General features: G+C 38.7%; 2 protein-coding genes, 1 long non-coding RNA gene and 3 other non-coding genes across 8 annotated transcripts in view; 2 read left to right on the top strand and 4 right to left on the bottom strand.

Moving 5' to 3' along the window:
* The window catches only part of LOC111268815 (uncharacterized), a 3081-nt gene extending 563 nt beyond the window's left edge, over positions 1-2518 (bottom strand). Inside the window, exons 1-2 of the long non-coding RNA XR_002685418.2 lie at positions 2045-2518; positions 722-792 (exon numbers count right to left, since the gene is read on the bottom strand). This is a non-coding gene — a long non-coding RNA (uncharacterized LOC111268815). The remainder of the gene's footprint in view (positions 1-721; positions 793-2044) is intronic.
* A 4633-nt stretch (positions 2519-7151) lies between these two features.
* On the top strand, positions 7152-16567 carry Mettl2 (methyltransferase-like protein). Of its 3 annotated transcripts, none has more exons than XM_022848006.2 (9): positions 7152-7552; positions 7988-8239; positions 9788-9964; positions 10320-10411; positions 10985-11177; positions 11450-11596; positions 11937-12050; positions 12381-12553; positions 13948-14299. In XM_022848006.2, the coding sequence occupies exons 3-9, from the start codon at positions 9876-9878 to the stop codon at positions 14133-14135; spliced, it is 996 nt and encodes a 331-aa protein (XP_022703741.1). In that variant the 5' UTR covers positions 7152-7552; positions 7988-8239; positions 9788-9875; the 3' UTR covers positions 14136-14299. The 3 variants fall into 3 exon arrangements, with proteins under 3 accessions (XP_022703741.1, XP_022703742.1, XP_022703743.1); XM_022848007.2 differs by lacking the exon at positions 13948-14299 and adding an exon at positions 16399-16567 and having other exon boundaries at positions 7153-7552; XM_022848008.2 differs by having other exon boundaries at positions 7153-7552; positions 13959-14125.
* TRNAY-GUA (transfer RNA tyrosine (anticodon GUA)) lies at positions 8659-8745 on the bottom strand. The gene is given in 2 exon segments: positions 8659-8694; positions 8709-8745. It is a non-coding gene; the product is annotated as a tRNA-Tyr (tRNA).
* Positions 9507-9579, bottom strand: TRNAK-UUU (transfer RNA lysine (anticodon UUU)). Its single transcript has one exon. It is a non-coding gene; the product is annotated as a tRNA-Lys (tRNA).
* Positions 14974-16461, bottom strand: Surf1 (surfeit locus protein 1). Its single transcript, XM_022848009.2, has 2 exons — positions 16357-16461; positions 14974-15962 (listed from the first exon to the last, which is right to left on the bottom strand). Exon 2 carries the CDS (start codon positions 15926-15928, stop codon positions 15113-15115), a length of 816 nt encoding a protein of 271 aa, XP_022703744.1. The 5' UTR covers positions 15929-15962; positions 16357-16461; the 3' UTR covers positions 14974-15112.
* A 675-nt stretch (positions 16568-17242) lies between the features above and the next one.
* Positions 17243-17314, top strand: TRNAW-CCA (transfer RNA tryptophan (anticodon CCA)). Its single transcript has one exon. It is a non-coding gene; the product is annotated as a tRNA-Trp (tRNA).
* The last annotated feature ends 530 nt before the right edge of the window (positions 17315-17844 follow it).

Here is a 17844-nt window from a genome sequence, read left to right as displayed (position 1 = left end):
CGTCTTTCAGGATCAATTAAGGAGCTTGCCCGAACTATCTTATTCCAAGCAACTGGATAGAGTTACCTTGATAGAATGGCCTGTGATACTTCAGTATCAAGTCCAACGTTTACACATCAGCTAAGTCACCAATATTAGTCAAGAAAATTCTATATTATATATTATTCTATGGTATAGAAGATCCTTCGACGCGTGTTCTTACGGATTGTTTTTAATTCTATTCTCAATTTTTATATTATTTTTTATATAATATTTGAATTCCCTCTATAGATCTAAGTAGTCCCATCTACTTAATGCCAACGCATACTCTTCCGGTTCCATCAAAAAATAGAGACCTCACCTAATTCAGACCTACAGGCACATGTCACGTAGCCGTTCTGTTTGTTTATCGCTTCCTGCTAATGTAGAAACTACTTGTCGTCACCCATAGTAATTTTCTATTACTGTGGCTGCGAGACGGTGAAAAGCAATGATTATCAGCACAAACATCCTGGGTTGCGTCAATGGCCTTTCTCAAGCTTCGACAAAAAGCACAAACGAGGTTCGTATCGGAAATGCATTGTCTTCTTAAATGGACCATTTAAGTCCGGAACCTGAACTCGAATTTCGATTTACAAGGTACAAAAAACAATGGGAACGTCCAAAAAACAGCTAAGATTATTTATGTACCGACCTCGTTCTAAATGAAAGTATACTAATATAATGAAACTAGAGAAATTACCCATCGATGTTTAGACGGAGGATGAAAATGCCTGAATAGGCCGTTGAGGGGAAGATCGTTTGCGCTCATATCTGCAATTAGAGTATAAAGAATTGATAAGTAAGATGCATCCTAAACTTATTGCCAGTGTGGAAGAGCGAAGCCATTGATAAGAAACTGAACATAATCAGACTGTGAACAAGCGTTATTTACTCGGTAGGTTAGGAACGTTTTCCTTCTACAATGCGATACACGAGATTTGCCTCTGAGCTACGTCTGAATGCACCTAATATTACTTCTAGGATGCATAAGCTATAGTCGTATAAGAGAAATATATCTCAGTCTTTATACACATTTATTATGCACGGAGCCCTGCAGTGTGCAAACGTGACCAAATATAGCGAACTGATTTCATAAGGCCAGGATGTCACAGTTGTTTAGACTATGCCAAGTCAGTACATATTGCGGCTGTTATAAACAGGGATATTTTTTCGTTCCTTCCTTGAGTAGACCAGTTCAGTCCAGCGTATAAATTTAGCTTACTTCTGGCCTAACTGCAAAGTACCTGCTGACGAATAATAGACTCACGCGACTGAGAGGTTCTTATTGCTAATCAATTACATTGTGGGGGGGTGGGAAGGAATTGGCACTGAAAAACATATAAAACCAACTCTGGATTCAGGGTCCGTTTGAACGCGTCTAGAAAAACACTCCACTTGAAGGAAAGACTTCGTTCAATGTAACCGGGTTCGATGAACACATGCTTTTGGCCGCCTTTTGCCCATTTGCATTGATATACAGTTTAATGCGTTTCAATGTCTTCATACTAGGGCAAATTTGTTTTTCAGTTGCTTTCAATGAAGCAACAAGAACATGTTAGTTATCTAGAAAGACTTCTATCCAAGCTCAGTCAAACGTTCTAGCTTTGGTCAAGACTAGACGAACTAAGCTTCGACGTGTTTACTTTCTTCCCCTTTAGTTAACTGCAAAAGCTTTAGGAGGCGAGATATGTAAAGGCGACGCAGAACGAGAAGCCAAAATGGAAATTATGTAAGAACAACATATCTCTATCCTCTTTCATTGTTGATTGTGAAATAATGGAAAAGGTACGTTAGAATACGTTAAAGAAGTTCGAAGTTAAAAACATTATTAGTCGTTAACAAAAACCATCGGAGCGTAATCCACATCATATTAACACCTCTAGCAGTTAATTTCACTTTGTAATATCGTATCGCTTGTCAGTCGCCACGACGCTGACCTGTTGAATCCACTACTGAGTTGAATCAAACTGCTGGATCCTTCAACGAATTCCAACAGACGACCATTTAATGGTACCGCACTTACTTTCAATATATCCTGCGAAATAAATACTTTCACAGTTTCGCCGCTTTACAGCCCGGAAGCGAAGAAAAACGGTCCTCTTTGTCTAGATGCTTTCAGTGGAGCCAGTTCCACGGTACCTCTGAGCGGATATATTCACATACGCAAGACAGGGCAACCCAAGCGTCCTGAAGTTGAACGAGATCAAGCACACAACTGACCAGGTCGCGAACACTAACGCTAGTCAACTATATTAGACAGAAATTAAAATTGCGCTAGCGATGAAACCGCTCACAATCCTGGATCTCTCTCGTCCAACATCCGCCACAGACGAGAGTAGGGAAGACAAAAACATTTGAATAAATCCTACTTCGTTCAATAGGATCGATGTCCATGCCAATAATAACGAGTGGAAGCGAGGGGACTTTACAATAATTTCTGGATATTGGCGCCACCACCGCTGTTTCTGCGGTTCGTTGTTATCGTCGTTGTCGCTACACTCACGGACGCCGACGTTCCGACGTAACAGCGGCTGCTGCGACCGCGATCGCTGGCGTGAGTGGCCAGCATCGGAATCAATAATTAAGACAAGAACGCGCAAAGGCGGAAAAAGCGGTCATATAATAGCTGATACCTCTCCCTTAAGACAATACAGTGGAGCGCGCGACGGCGACGGCCTGATATCATTAAACCCACTTGCCACCGCTGGCAGCAAGCACTTTTGACCGGGTTGGGTCTATGCATCGAAATGACGGCGATATCAAGTTAGTCACTCTCTGCTGACGTAAACTGCGAAACAAGCGACTAATTTGTGAATCGGCGATAGGGATGGCAGAGATCTGACCCAAGCAGAAGAAGCATCAACGGTATCTACACCGACACGAATCGCCATTTGACACCACGGAGGAAGAAAAGCAGTGAATTATATATCGTATAAAACCGACGAATTACCAGCAGGACTCGCTGCCTGTCTAGCTGACTATCTTTGACAGAGGCATGCGAAAAGTCGGAGTGATAAATAGTGAGCTTGAACTAGCTGCTGAATGATTTTAGCCAAACAAAAGCGACATTAAGTAGCAAAAATTTGTGACGATTAGCACTGCCTGTACAGAAGAAGAATATGTATTTAAAAAAGTATAGATCGATACTGGGTGAGGTAAAGGGCTTAGGACATGAAAGTGATATTAGAGTTTAGAACAATAGTTATTCAAACGTATCATGTGTACTCGATAGGAATCTATATCTATCGAGCCTTTCGATAGTCCTATATACAAACTTGAATTATTATGTACAGGTAGCGTCTTCTAAAAGCACTTATGAGATAGTTACTTATCATACATTTTTAAAGAATTATTATATTCAAGATGCTGTCTTATCGTATTGGACACCTCAATCCAGCTACGTTTTGTTTTTAGGTAATGTAGAAAAAAAAATATCTCAAATCAAGATTGATTTGATACGCTGTCTCGTTTATAATCGTATGTAAAAACTGAAAAAACGAAACTTGTTAGGGTAACAAAGACGAATTTTTTCCATGTGAACTAGCGGCTTAGTGGTAAAGAGATGGACCAATTTGGTAGATAAAAGAAAACAACCAAATTTATTGTTGGTCAAGCATAGGCTATTTATTTTTATTCAGACGCTATTTATATATGCGCGTCTTTGGCGGACTTGTTACATTGCTTACTTGGTATTCGGTCACCATCTCTCAACTAGAAAAGAGGCCGTCTTTTTTCCGAAAAGAAAAAATTTATTGTACAACGAGAAAACCACTATTGATATTAGAATACAGCGCAAATACCGCATGAAATCTAAGAGCTAAATTTTTGTTTCGTCTGCTACTCGCACTCAGCAACCCTGAACACGCGATACCGTGCAACTCGTCGTCCTGTTGTCAAGGTGGTTAAAAAATGTTCAAATTTTTATTATATGAGCTCAACCAGTCGTATAATTCAAAATGGGCCTATATTTATTTCGATTTTGCAATATTTGGTTACTGGCTTATGTATATGGAATGTTTTATTACTACCAAAAAAACGTAGGTAAATTAAATATTACCTCTATCTCTACCTGTAAAACCTCGCCGACATTTTTCACATTGAATTTTTGAAAAATACTATGACTTGTGTGTCAGCCGGTCTTAATAAGACCTTCACGCGAAGGAGGAATACGTTAAAAGTTAGCTTATCTTATACCTTAAGTCGTCCTTGTTTCGAGTCCGCATATCGAATATCGATTTTCTTCTTGCCGATGATAATATCATCGAGATCTTGCTTATCTATCATTAAAAATTTCGTATATTTCGGTAGATTGTAATAATTATACCCATGATTGTCCATACCATCATAAAGGCGCCTGCTGAGTCCATTAGCATGCCTCTCAGTACAAAACCAGGGCCTTCCGCCTGGAAAAGTTGGAAGTCAACGCATTTATCGAGGAAATATAGCTCTTTGTTGATCATTACAAACGACTCTTTATTCTCTCGTTACAAAGTGTGCTACATCTACCCGTCGCTCAAATCCTGTAGAAGAACTGTGTCCCTTTATGTGATTATTACCGAGACAAGGGAATGGATAAAGCGGAATATATTAAAAAAAAATCAACTGAGAAAAAAATGAGGTTCTGAATAGAGAAACTTTAGTTTTGTTGGTTTGAAAAAATGCCTTAACCTCCCCGCAGATAAGTTATGGCAGAAGAAAACAATGCCAAATAGTCTGCTTCAGCTAATATTTCAAGTGTTTTGCCAAACTTCAAAGCTTTTGATATATTTCAATCAGATAACAAGCTTGCTTGAATCACAGTACAGCGTTTTTATTTTCTATCGGTATCGATAGACAACATACGCTTTCCACCAAATTTGAAGAAGGAAACCCAGAAAACATTTTTTTAAATAAATGTTTCTTATTAATTGTTTGCCCTCTTCAGTGATAAAGTTATCTAATATACAGCGGACTTTTTATCTAAGGTGCTTGCCGTAGTAATACGAGACGTATGGTCAACTGGAATCAACTATTTTGTATTCGACGATAGAAGTTATTACTTCAGTCAATTGGTTTTTTCCGAAATAATTTCTGCGCTATTTTAGGGAATCTATTTTTTTCGAGCACAGGTTATTCAGCCTACACCAGATTTCATCAAAACAGATATAGAGGAGTCATTGAAGCAACATATTTCTGGAAATGGGTTCTTATCGAGACCATCTTTATCTGAATTGACGATCAGGCGCGTGGTCAATTCAATAACATTTAATAAGTATAAACTTGCGTCAGCTAATGCACTATAATAACTTGAAAAATTGGTGTACCATACGATTACTCGTAGATTGTTTACTATATAACAGCTATTTCAAGTAAACTTCCGTATATGCTGGACTGGAAATGATCTTAAAATTCACATTTGAAATAGACTGTACACCACCTAGAAACAACTCCAAATCCGTTAATTAATAGGAGGTGAAAACTCGCTAAGTATTATTGTACATAGCGAACTTAAACATAATCCAGATATTTGGTGTTCCTAACGGGCCCTTAAGACAATCTAGGTGATGCCTTCGGGGACCAATTTAGTGAAGATAACTCGCTGCAGTGTCTTTCGTAACTGTTCAAAGGAGCAATGTGGCATACGTTTTAAAAAACGATGCCCCAACTTTTTACTACGAGATGTTTGAACGAAGCCCTTTATAATCTGAATAAAGGTGCTTTAACACCTCCCAATTATTTTAATGTTTGGAACATTTTAATAGAAGATTATTTCGAGAAGTAGCTTCGAAATGCACGTATCGTAAAATGAGATGGCCGTGTTACTCGTCAAAATTAAATTTTTGCAACTTAGGCAGCGGCATTCTGATTTAACAGAACTGTTGTTAGACGCCCTCTTCTTGTCAGAAAGAGGAACGCCTTAAAGATCTAGAGCTACATACCAAACACATCGCATACAGTATTGCTTTGGCGCTTATCAACGGTCATGGGCCAGTACGTAGAGAAGTAAAAGCGTGTGAAACTGGCTAAAATTTTATCGGAAAAAATATGATGAATTGATGGTACTTAAACCCAAGTTTAGAAATTAATCTTCTACAGCGAGTAAGGTTCATCGTTGGATGAGCTTTCGACTTGTGGTAGCACAACGAATGATATAGCACGAAAAAATGAGCTAGTTTAGCAAGAGTGTATTTAGGTACTTAAGTACGCATTATTTAAGTACTCGTATTGTTTATCGCCTTTATTTGCGCCTTGTTTGCCTGACAGGGCGCTGTGGTTGTCAAGATACTCTTAAGGCTTCTAAATTAGAAAAATACGGGTCCTAGAGCAGCGTGACTGATTGTTGATTGACTATTATAAGCCCCATTGACTATTATAATTACCCCATTATAAGCAAAGAGGTCCTAACACGTGACTGGCGGCCAGTTCTAAAAAGGCTTTGACCGCAATTTAATAATTGCTGTGCTTGAAACTAGATAGACCTCGGATAGCGTTTTGTCCAAGAAAAAAATTGAGAACACAATTAAGCTTCTACTTCTGTTTTCTCTAATGCTATTTGTAGTCAACAGGGCAGTACCTATCCTGTTTGCAAGCTGTTTCCACGAGATAGCACGTCGTCTGTTTCGATTCTATTGTGTAATATTGCTATTTGTTAAAATACTGGTATTTCAATAGTAACGCTCGCGTAATTCATAATAGAATATGACACTTTTTGATAGGCTCGCCGAAAATGACACAGTCTAGCATGGCTTGGCAACGCGTTTTACCTTTTTGATATCCGTTTCCACGAAGCTGTTTTGAGCAGCTCTGTGAAGCGAGGTAAATGTACACTTGTAACATATGTTAAATAATAGCGAATATTTATGGTATAACCGGAGTATTTTTTTCAAATGTTAGCCATGTTGAACGAATCGCTTACGTCAGGAACAATATAAGCGTGACGCAGCACTGGCGTCAAAAATAGTTGAACGGTTTTACTGAACCGCAATCTTGCGGTATGCCCTCGAAAGCCAGTCTCGAAAAGGCATGAAGATACAACTATTTTTCTTTCCTCCTCGCCCGACGTCCTGCTAAACATCTTCGATTCTGTGAAATAAAGATTGTTGAAGAGTTATCTGTTAAAGTTCAAGAAAAAAAAAAAAGGTGCAAACTGAAACTGAATCTAATGAAACACCTGAATCAACGGTGGTAAGAACTAGTCAGCAGACAGTAGATAATATTGGTACTATTTATTAGCACTACTTAGTCTTAGCCCGAAAAGGAAACCACCAGATTTATTCTGCATGAGTACGCGCACTATGGTGCGCCGTTCGAGAGGTTTTCTAAAGTGTGGTCATCAGTACCTTCGTGCTGTTGTAGCAGCTGCTTGTTTCAATAGCAAGGGAAAACAATGAAGGCTTCGCTTATGTGCCTGGCGCTTGGCATCGTCAGTATACTCTGTTTCAGAGAAGCATATGGCATTCCCGTCTATACCTCAGTTAGTAAGCCATCAATTAGGACTATGTTAGGCGACGATGGCATATGTCGTAAGGGATACAAACAAGTACTCGGAACGGTCAGTAACTTTCATGTTGATTGTTTCTCTTAGTGAAAGTTCATCTAGTAAACTAACTTAACATTTTTAATGTAGAAGTTAACGCTGATTATTTTATAGTTGTTAGTTAGCATCAAATATAGAGAGCTACTATGGTACCAATAATGAATGAGTGAAGTCCCTTCCAGCCTACTTAAATTTCTCACGATAAGACTACCTGTGCGTGGCGTGTTAACATCGTACCAATAAATAGCCTAGATCGGATTATAAACAGTCATTTACAAAAGCGCAATCTGCCGTGTACGTGTCAGCTTGATTGTGTAGTGTAGAGGTTCACAAGTGCCGATACTGAAGGTCAGATAATAATTTGAAAAGGATAACAATTCGTTGTTCTTGTATAAGTAAAAGAAGAGAGCATTTATTATTTCCAAACGTCGTTCGGATACCTCATTTCAGGCAACTTCATGCCGCTACACATGCTCAGCTGGTGATATTGGTGAAGGCGCTGATTTCTACACTGGTGAGATGTCTGACGGGCATCGATGTCGCGAATCAGGCAGATTCTGGGGCGCGTGCAAAGGTGGCCGCTGTGCACCAGAAGAAAGCTTCACTGTGTCCGAATAAAACTTGTGTGTGTTATGATGAATCTGGCCAAATTTTTAGTTAGATGTTTTTGAAAGAACTGAAACTTCGTTGCAACAATACAAAGTAAGAAATATTAATTTTACTGAAACTAGAAATGTGTTTTTCAGCGAAAAGCGCTTTTTAGTATACTACATTTTGCTGATACAAGCAACAGTGCTGAAACTCATCGTTGCGGAACCGTTTACACTGTATACAATATCATATATAATTTCAGACTATCCTGAAAATTGTCTAAGAAAAACTCATTAGAGGTAGCGAAATTAACAAACCTAGTATTATTTTGTTGGTACTGTTTGATAGTCCAACGCAAGCACTTGATAGTAATACGATCGTTAAACATATCCCCCTAATCGCCATATTCCCTCTAATTCATAAGAATATTACGCTGACATACTATCAATAACTTTTTGTATCAGAATAAAAAACAAGTTTATAAATGTGCAGCGTTACTAAGCTAAAGTAATAAACACAAAAAATTTTTGTCCGTCGAGCCGGATTTGAACCAGCGACCTAAGGATAACTGCTATATTTTCTACAGTCCTCCGCTCTACCAACTGAGCTATCGACGGTACATGCCATACCACGACAAAGCAGATCGCCAAGTCGAGTGAACCGAAATAATAATAAATATTAGCTTTTAACTTTTGCATTAATGATCGTCTTTTATCTGAATCTATCATTGTAATATCCTATTGTTAGATGTGTAATTCCATATCCGGACTCGAGATTTCAAGTAAGTGCTAACTGTTATGACGCATTTTGTGCGTGTTCTAAGTGACATAGAAAACAACTATCCTGTAATCAAAAAGCGTTGACTACTCGATAGCCGAGATGACGCTACAATTGAAGTAACAAAAAAGTATGAAGGGTAGGACCGATAGTCCTCCACAATTTGTGAATTAGATTAGCGTTCCTTATTGACGTGGTCTAGTTTTATCATCGCTCAAAATCATTGGTCTTTACACCTGCGTTTTCTGACATAAACAATGGCTGTCAGAGAATTTTTCCTGTGAACTAGAGATTTTCTAATTGACGATCCCATAAGGTCAATCAAAAAGGTATCTTTTATGTCTCTAAGAATACTTTCACATAAAGGCGATCGTGCCCTCAAGCTGCACGTAAACACCATGATCTAGCTGCTTTTTATAATTTGTTTATAGTTTATAATAGTTTGAATATTTTTTAAAACACCGATTCAATGATAGTTGTTTTTGACTATCAATAAATTACAGCAGAGTTGTATCATGTTTTATAGCAAAAGTGTTTGTATCTGACAATTATCCAGTTATTCCATTTTGAACAATTACTCTTTGGCAGAAAAGGAACTACGCGCCCAGACGGGGGCTCGAACCCCGGACCGTTAGGTTAAAAGCCTAACGCTCTACCGACTGAGCTACCTGGGCTACAAGCATATGTGTTGCGGAGTAATTCACTGTCTTAAGCTGATCCGTGCTCGGGCAACCAATTTTCCTCCCCTTGCCGTTTGTGTACAAAATGATTACCCTCTCCATCACCATGGGGTGTGAGAGTATGAGACAGTCACAAGCGTGCGAGTTCGAGCATTGTATCTAGAGCAACACAAGTTAGAAAACAACATTTATCTGTTTTCAGTCAGAATAAGAAGAACGTGATGAACGTATTAGGTAGAGTGTGTTGATGGCCGGTGTTTATATTCTGTAATCCATGCGAAGTGAAAAACATGGATGAAACTGCTGCAAACAACAAAAGACTTCAGTTCGGAAATCGCTACCTCACCAACAAGGAGAAGGTGTTCGAACACAATGCTTGGTAATGTGTTTTATGCTCTTTTCAGAAAATAGCTGTTTGATGCTACAGGGTGTGCAATAATAATTACTATATGAACACTGGATAAAGATTATGTGTCTTGTTATTGGTGTTATCTTACTGTGTACAAATCGGTGCAAGGCGGATTAGAAAGACAGTAAAAGAGAACAATTACCGAAAACCGATTTTTTTCTACTTATTTCACTGCTTACTTAACACGATATTTTTGATATTAGGATTAGCCCAATGTGTAAACCCGTGTCCGTGATTTAATTATTTTCCAGAGTACTAGTGACACATGAAACATATATTTGTGAGTGATGACTTACGGGCAAAATCGATAATAACTGCTTTTTAGGGATAACGTCCAGTGGTCAGAAGAACAGCTAGACGCTGCTCGACTGAAGGTTGCTGAGGTCGCTGCGACAAAGGCGGATCAGGAGACCCGGGGTATTTATTACGCTTTTATTTAAATGCACGCTACCACACAATTTTTATGAATAAAGAAGGTAACTATTTTCATCCAAATATTCACCAAAAATATATTAACGACATAAATTGTGTATGAGCAAATACTGTCCCGGATTACCCTATATATATATATATATATATAGATCTATCTCGAAGATGCACTATGAAAGTATTATCACTCTTTCACTTTATAAAATGTGTTTTTTTCTGTTTTTCAAAACTTAACGATGTATGTAACGAAGTATGAACGAATAATTGTTACACTTTTTGCGCTTAATGAAATAACTGAGTCTTTCATGGAAATAGTGTACCATGAAATCGCTGACACAAAAAGATAAATGTATTGAGATTCTTTTTAATATTCTGTGAATTTGCTGTGAGGCAGACTGCAACCTTTAATCACGAATCATGCAGGAGCTACAAGTAAAAAGTACAAATAATTGCTAATTTACTATTCTATGACGTGATTTTCAGTAAGGCATATTGAAGGTTTATAGCGTGCGAGTTATTCTATAGTATTTATTCTGCTTTTACAAAAATATGACTTCGCAGCTCATTTCGAAATTGAGGCGGCAAACTACTGGAATAAATTCTACGATATCCACACGAATCGCTTTTTCAAGGACCGAAACTGGCTTTTTGTTGAATTTCCTGAACTTCTGCCGGTATCGCAGCCTACCAAAACGACAGATACCGAGGACTTCGTCACAACTCGCGATTTTCCCGGGAAAGATGGGGCGTTTCGGTGAGCACTTTCAATAGCGTGTACACAACTTTAATTAATAGAATTAGTACGTAAAGATTTCTATGACATGAAATATCCATATAACGTCCTGGCTTTCAGTACACTATGGGCGTTAGTAACGCGACAGGACTGAAGAAAAAGGTGTGGCCTGCTGAGAAAACAAGACCTAATAGTAGTAATAATAATAATTATTATTCAAATAAGATTGCTTTTAAAAAGCGGGTTTCTTTGGCCAGTATTAATATAATATGCCTTATGTCGGTTTTATCTAGAATATTTGAAGTGGGATGCGGAGTTGGCAATACGATACTTCCAATTCTTGACACAAACAAAAATCCTGGTCTTTACGTTTACGGATCAGATTTTTCTTCAAAGGCTGTCGACGTACTAAGGAGTCATGAGAAGTTCGATTCTGCAAGGTTAGTATACCAAAAAAATTATTCTCTTAAAATCACAGTTTTGGAAATGACCAGAGTCTTACGATGGGACATACATGTCCCACATAGCTTGAGTTTCATGGGTTTGAAAGGAATAAAATGAATGAGAAAAATAGAACGAAGGTTAAAAAAAAGAACATAAAAACGTAAAGTTTCGGCTGTATGATGCGCGTATTTGAATAAAAAAAGGAAATTAACTAAACAACGCAAAATTGACGGCATCGTCCTGAAGACAGAATGACAGCTAGAATCGGGCAAAGACTTTTTGTTTAACTTAGGTTTGTTATAGAACATAGTTAATGAAAATATATGTGTCCTTTAGGTGTACGGTGTTTATCTGTGACGCCACGGCAGATGACTGGCAAACTCCGTTCCCCGAAGGCTCAGTGGACATTATCATCTACATTTTTGTGCTTAGCGCCATTTGTCCAGAGAAGTATGAATTGAATGATTTTTTGGTTTTTTATATTCCGCCATTTCCGATGAATGCAGTAGTCTGCTTTTATCCTTGCTTGTATGCGATAGTGCCGCAGAGCCTGAATAAGCGTGTCGACCCTGATGATGAATTAGGTCCAAATGATGTCCGAAGGCTTGCTCTTCCTGTGCCTCAATACATGTAGTATAACGTGTGTCTAAAGTCAGCTTATACATCAATTCGAATGTGCCGCATTATTTCAGAAAAAAATAAACACTAATTATACATTAAGGCACAGACTAGAGGAATGGAACAACCTATACAAATACTTCGATTGCTTTGAAATTGCAGATTCGCGCACGTTGTAAAGCAGAGTTGGAACTATTTGAAACCCGGAGGATTAGTCCTATTTAGAGACTATGGTCGTTACGATATGGCGCAACTACGGTTCAAAAAAGGAAGATGCCTCGACGATAATTTCTATGTTCGTGGAGACGGAACTCGATGCTACTTTTTTACCCAAGGTAGAAATTTCACTCAAGGTCTCGTTTTGTTTATTTTATCAATTGCACCGTCTATATTCGCTTACATTTCTACTTTAACAATATCTGATAGTAGCAGACGATCCTATTTTCGTGGAAACGTTGCAATAAATAATTGAATTACCTATCTTACTACATGGAATTAGATTGCTCCAACTAACAGTCGAAAAAGAAAGTAATCGTATTTATGGCTCACATTCAGGCAGCATTTAATTTAATGGCCTGGAGGTCACTAAGCTATTGATCTAATAAGGAGAAAATGCTAAAAGCGATAACTTGAATTTCTACCTCCAAAGATTAAGTTACCTCGCCTATGTAGCGTTTGTAGCCGTTATTCGGAAAGCAGCTTGATTATGAGCTTGTATCTTATGTTTGCGATGGATCATGGCTTATCGCATATTCCGCGCATTGATAATACATAGTTTTACAAGCCACACCGAATATTCAGCGTAGAAAGTAGCTACTAACAATAACTTTTTTGAAGCAAGTTCATATGATAGCTATTGTTAACCGTATTAAATTTACAATGCGATAATCCGTTTATTTAAATCGAACAGCATTTGTATCGTAAAACTTTTCCCTGTTAGATATAGATAGACTGCCTATAACACTAGACAACTATCTAAGTTTATGCTACTCTTTACTATGAATATCGAAATATTTTTTTTGTAAGTTTTGCGGTGCAATGATTTAATGAAAACGCCTTTATTCCTGCCAGATGTTTATTGCTACCTCTAGCGTATCGTCCACTCTGTACTCATCACACTTTTTTTTAGCAGTTGCACAGCGATTACTTGCAATGACTTTATACATATGAGATCGATATGCATCGTCGGCCACCGATTCCGTGACGCGAATAATAGTTCCAATGCATAGTATGATTTTTCCTCGCACTGATCGAGGTGAAGCTTTTCAACTTACTTCCGTACTTCTCCCGTTAGTCTTCAACTCCGCTTCCTTTTCTATCTCGAGTTGCTTCGATTAATTTATGATAGACTGTCTAATGAATGTATCGCTCTCGCGGAATAGCAACTTCAACTTAATGTCACAACTGAACAGTGATCGACTTTCGATCTCTTTGTTGATGTATTATCACTAGGTCACAATTTGAGGGGCGGGAGAGCTTCTTGGAGTGTACCGTTACAGATTGTCAGCAACATTTCCTTTTGAGTTTTCATTAGTGCCGTCTTTATTGAGTGATAAATTCGCTAAGGTACTACAAGTTTCGGCGTGACTGCTGCTATTGACACACGTACTGTTACAGCTGTTGTTGCTATTGACAGCATAGTAGGTTGACGAGGACTCTAAAATTGCCTGACTTTCCTCCGTACCGCTTGCACTGACGTTTTTTGGAAACGTCTCATCCACACGCGAAGCATCCTCACAGATCCGGACAATGTGTCTACCTGGTACGAGAGCTAGACCGAGAATTCTAGCATCAGCCCAGAGCTCAAGATCTGCCTCGTTGAGATATTCACTACAATTACCAACGATGATGTTGCAGTCCCGATCGACGCATAAGAACACTCCAATCAAGATACGACCATCACTCATAGTTATCTAAAGATCATCAACAGATATCAGACGATAGTGATCAGATATCAGTAGTACTAATACAAAAAATTCTCCAGATTGTTACAAAGAATACGATCTAGAAATGTGAAAAACGTATGTAAAACAAATATAGTATAGCGGTGGTTAAATAAAATCAATTTATGGCTAAATATATGCAACAGAATACTTCAGTGGTACTAGAAGGGTGATGTCAAGTCCCTGCTTGGCTACAAAGTCTTTGGAGTCCATATGTTGGCTAGAAAAAGTGGCGCAAAGAAATCCATAGTGTAGGCGTTTACCCTAGGGTTGATACTGTCGCAGAATGCCGCATTAAAAACTTGGTAGCAGTGAATTCGTATTTGAAATGGTTTTACTTACTTTCAGTGATTTATTTAGCCACCGCGACAGTATCAGCCGCGCAGCGGCCGACTGAAGAACAGGCTCGCTTGATGCCATCTGAAATCAATATGCATGCCATTATGAAAAAAGGATTCCTTGTATGCTGGTTGTTATATGGCTAATATTATTTTTATGATACAATATTATATTTAAAAAAATAGTGTCTCACTATAGCGCTCGTTTATATATATTTTTTTATAGAACTTTTATAATTATTATTTTTAGCTGTTATATGTATTTAAAAAAATGTATATACTCCTATTATTCGGCAATTCGTCTCTATTAGTCGTGTCGTATTTTTCACTTAAATTTAATGAGCTGTTACGAAGTTCAAACTCGCTTAATATATATTACTTGTTTGTAACCCGGCTAGTACGTTTAGAAGAAAAGCGGAAACAACCAAATTTATCTATCAAAATTGTATACATATTAATGAAGACAGCACCGTATATTTAAATATATCTAATTTTTTTTTATGTTTATTTACAACTTTAGGTAAAACCAACTGAAAACTTGCACAGGATCGCTTTTTCTACGGCCCTAACATTCTCTGCTACATGGATCTACATATTAGAACTTTCTTATAACCTATCTTTTTAAAAGCTTTCCGTACTTCGTGTACCAGAGATACATGGTGCATGCGGCTAGAGTGTACCATGTAACAATGTACGATGCATGCTCATTTCTTAGTTGTATTTGAGTTTGACCGCCAATGGGTCCTCCTTTGACTGTACATTCACGAACAGCATCTAGAAAAATTGGTGCAGCATCAACTGAATATGCCATTTCCTCTATATTTCTGTAAGCGAATAAAGGACCAATACGGCCTTCTCCATGGCCCAGTGGTGGACGTTTTTCCGTCTTGCGTACAATGCCGACCAGTTCAACCGGTCCCGATTGTTGGCCTTCAAGTCGCGTTGCTGGATTTGTCTGGCTACGGGCCACCCAGCCCCGGTTAACCAAAATAGTCAAATCCGAGTTCTCCAACTTGAACGGAGTAACGACCAGATAGCCGGATTTTGTCGAATGCACATCCACCCGTGGTCCAATGTACAGTTCGTCTTCGTGGATGAATTGACCACGTACCCGCACACTATGGTATTCTAGTTCTTCGAGCTGCCGAAGATCCTTGGGCAGACTAATTGGATCGGCTTGGGTTAGTGCTTTCATTTTCTCGATAAGGTCCAGCTTCCATTTGCGCCGTTTCACTTGCCAACAGCCGAGGGTAAATGTAGTTATCGGAACGGCTAATAGCCCATAGCCCCCAAGCCCGATCGTCTCCTTCATTGCGTAACTTCCGTCGTTAAATGGACCAGTAGAACTACTGGTTGATTCAGACTTCGCCGTTTTGCCAGGCCTGACAGCTCTTCCAGTCAACGTACGCGACCAGAGTCTGCGAAACATGTTTGCACCTGAAGCCTTTTTGATCCTCCCGTTCCTGGAATGATGAGACGACAAGAAGGCGCTAGCTGCGAACTGTATCTTCGTACGCAGGGCTTGATTGACACAGAAATCGCTATAAAAACCGGGAAATTCAAACCGAGGTCATACATCATCAATGCAGTTGAAAGTATGCTAAATATCTGTGTTTGCTACGTGCCGATCATTTTAGTTGCTGCTTATTATATCCTTCAAATTTTAAATTAAGAGCGGTATGGAAAACTAAGACTGACGCTGACCCAACGAAGAGTACTTTTGAGGTAGTAATGTGTTGTGGTTGTCGAGGGGGAGGAGGGGAGGATGTGGCCTACATACGGTCGTTTACAGTAAAATTCTGCAAAACTATTTTTGTGTGAACATAGCAAATCGTTAGTAATATATTGTAAACTAACCTTTCTATTTCAATAATCTGTTGCACGCCGCCCGAATCGCAGAGGAACTATCGCAACTCTTTACATCGGCTGGTTTTCTTGAGGAGCTGAATTACATTGACCGACGACTGCAGGTGAACAGAGGAAAACAGCTGGAGATGTACCGCATTTGGATTCAGTGCAAGTTTCGCAAGCCAAAATAAATTAAAGAAAAGCATAGCATCAACAGAAAGCTGTGTTTTTTTAATCAAAGTAGTACTTGTACCGTGACATCAAGACCAGACGAACGGTGGTCCACAAAGCGAGATTACAAGGATACAGAACTTTTTTCTCAATATGATCAATTATGAACCACTGTGTGCTGTTATATCGTACACTTTCAATGGTACGAACACATCTATAAAGAAAGACAAATATAAATAGGTTTATTCTCACTTACCAAAGTTGAAAGCGTAGCTTATCGTTCCACGCACATTTCAAGTAGTTTCGATGCTATGTTTACGTCTGCGCTGCCCGTCCTTTCCCACAAGATTCCTTGCTGCAAGCTGTAGCAGACGACTGTAGAGTCCGTCGCAGTAAAAACTAAACGCAATAAATAATACCCCTATAGCCAACACGCGTATAAAATGCATGTATAATGAGAATTTAATATCGACCGTGTAAGTGAATAAGCAATTTTAATGTTATCCAGTATAATAATAATTGGTTACACGCAAAAGCTTATCAAAAAAAACTCTTTTTAGTAACACTTACTAACGCAGATTATGTTTTTGTACGCCATCAGCAGCTAAAATGTTGAAGTTGGAATACGTCTACGTGGCGCCGCCTCGTACTTACAATTGGTAAAAGAAGATTGAACATATTTGGTTAAACTGCTCAGGCCAGAGCATGTCGTAAGTGAGTGCGTGACTCGGTGGCGCAACGGTAGCGCGTCTGACTCCAGATCAGAAGGTTGCGTGTTCAAATCACGTCCGGGTCAATATTTTGCATAAACCAAATTTTATCAATGTTAAAAAAAACTCATGCTTGTCTAGGGATTTACGCCCAATGTCTGTCGCATCTTAAACGAGAGCCAAACATCTAAACCGGCGAGCTATATTGAATGCGGCTGCCAACGCTTCCGTTTACTCTTGCGCTATTTCGAGCTTTCTTACTTGGTTTTTAAAGGAGACTAGTTGTTGATTCCCAACAGGTGATAATGCATTTTATTTTGATTAAAATGCAGCTTTGTTGGAACAGTATTCGAATGGCACTCGGCTCGGCAAATCGGCCTGCGTTTTGCCGAGTGCCATTCGATGACTGATTATAGGGCCGATGGTGGGAAGCAACTACAAGTAATGTTCCTGTACTATACTATGAAACACGTCCGTACTAATGAATGAAAAATGTTCTCAATATATTTATTGATATATGATGATTGAGATGATATTTAGGAGTATGCTCTGATACGTCAACGAAAAAAATGCCGATAATTCTTATACAGAACAGGCTATAGAGTTGGCTCCTAGG

Source organism: Varroa jacobsoni, unplaced genomic scaffold, assembly GCF_002532875.2.
Source record: "Varroa jacobsoni isolate VJ856 unplaced genomic scaffold, vjacob_1.0 scaffold_1322, whole genome shotgun sequence".
NCBI lineage: Eukaryota > Metazoa > Arthropoda > Arachnida > Mesostigmata > Varroidae > Varroa > Varroa jacobsoni.
Note: the sequence above shows the minus strand (reverse complement) of the source record. Positions and strands in the feature narration are given on the sequence as shown.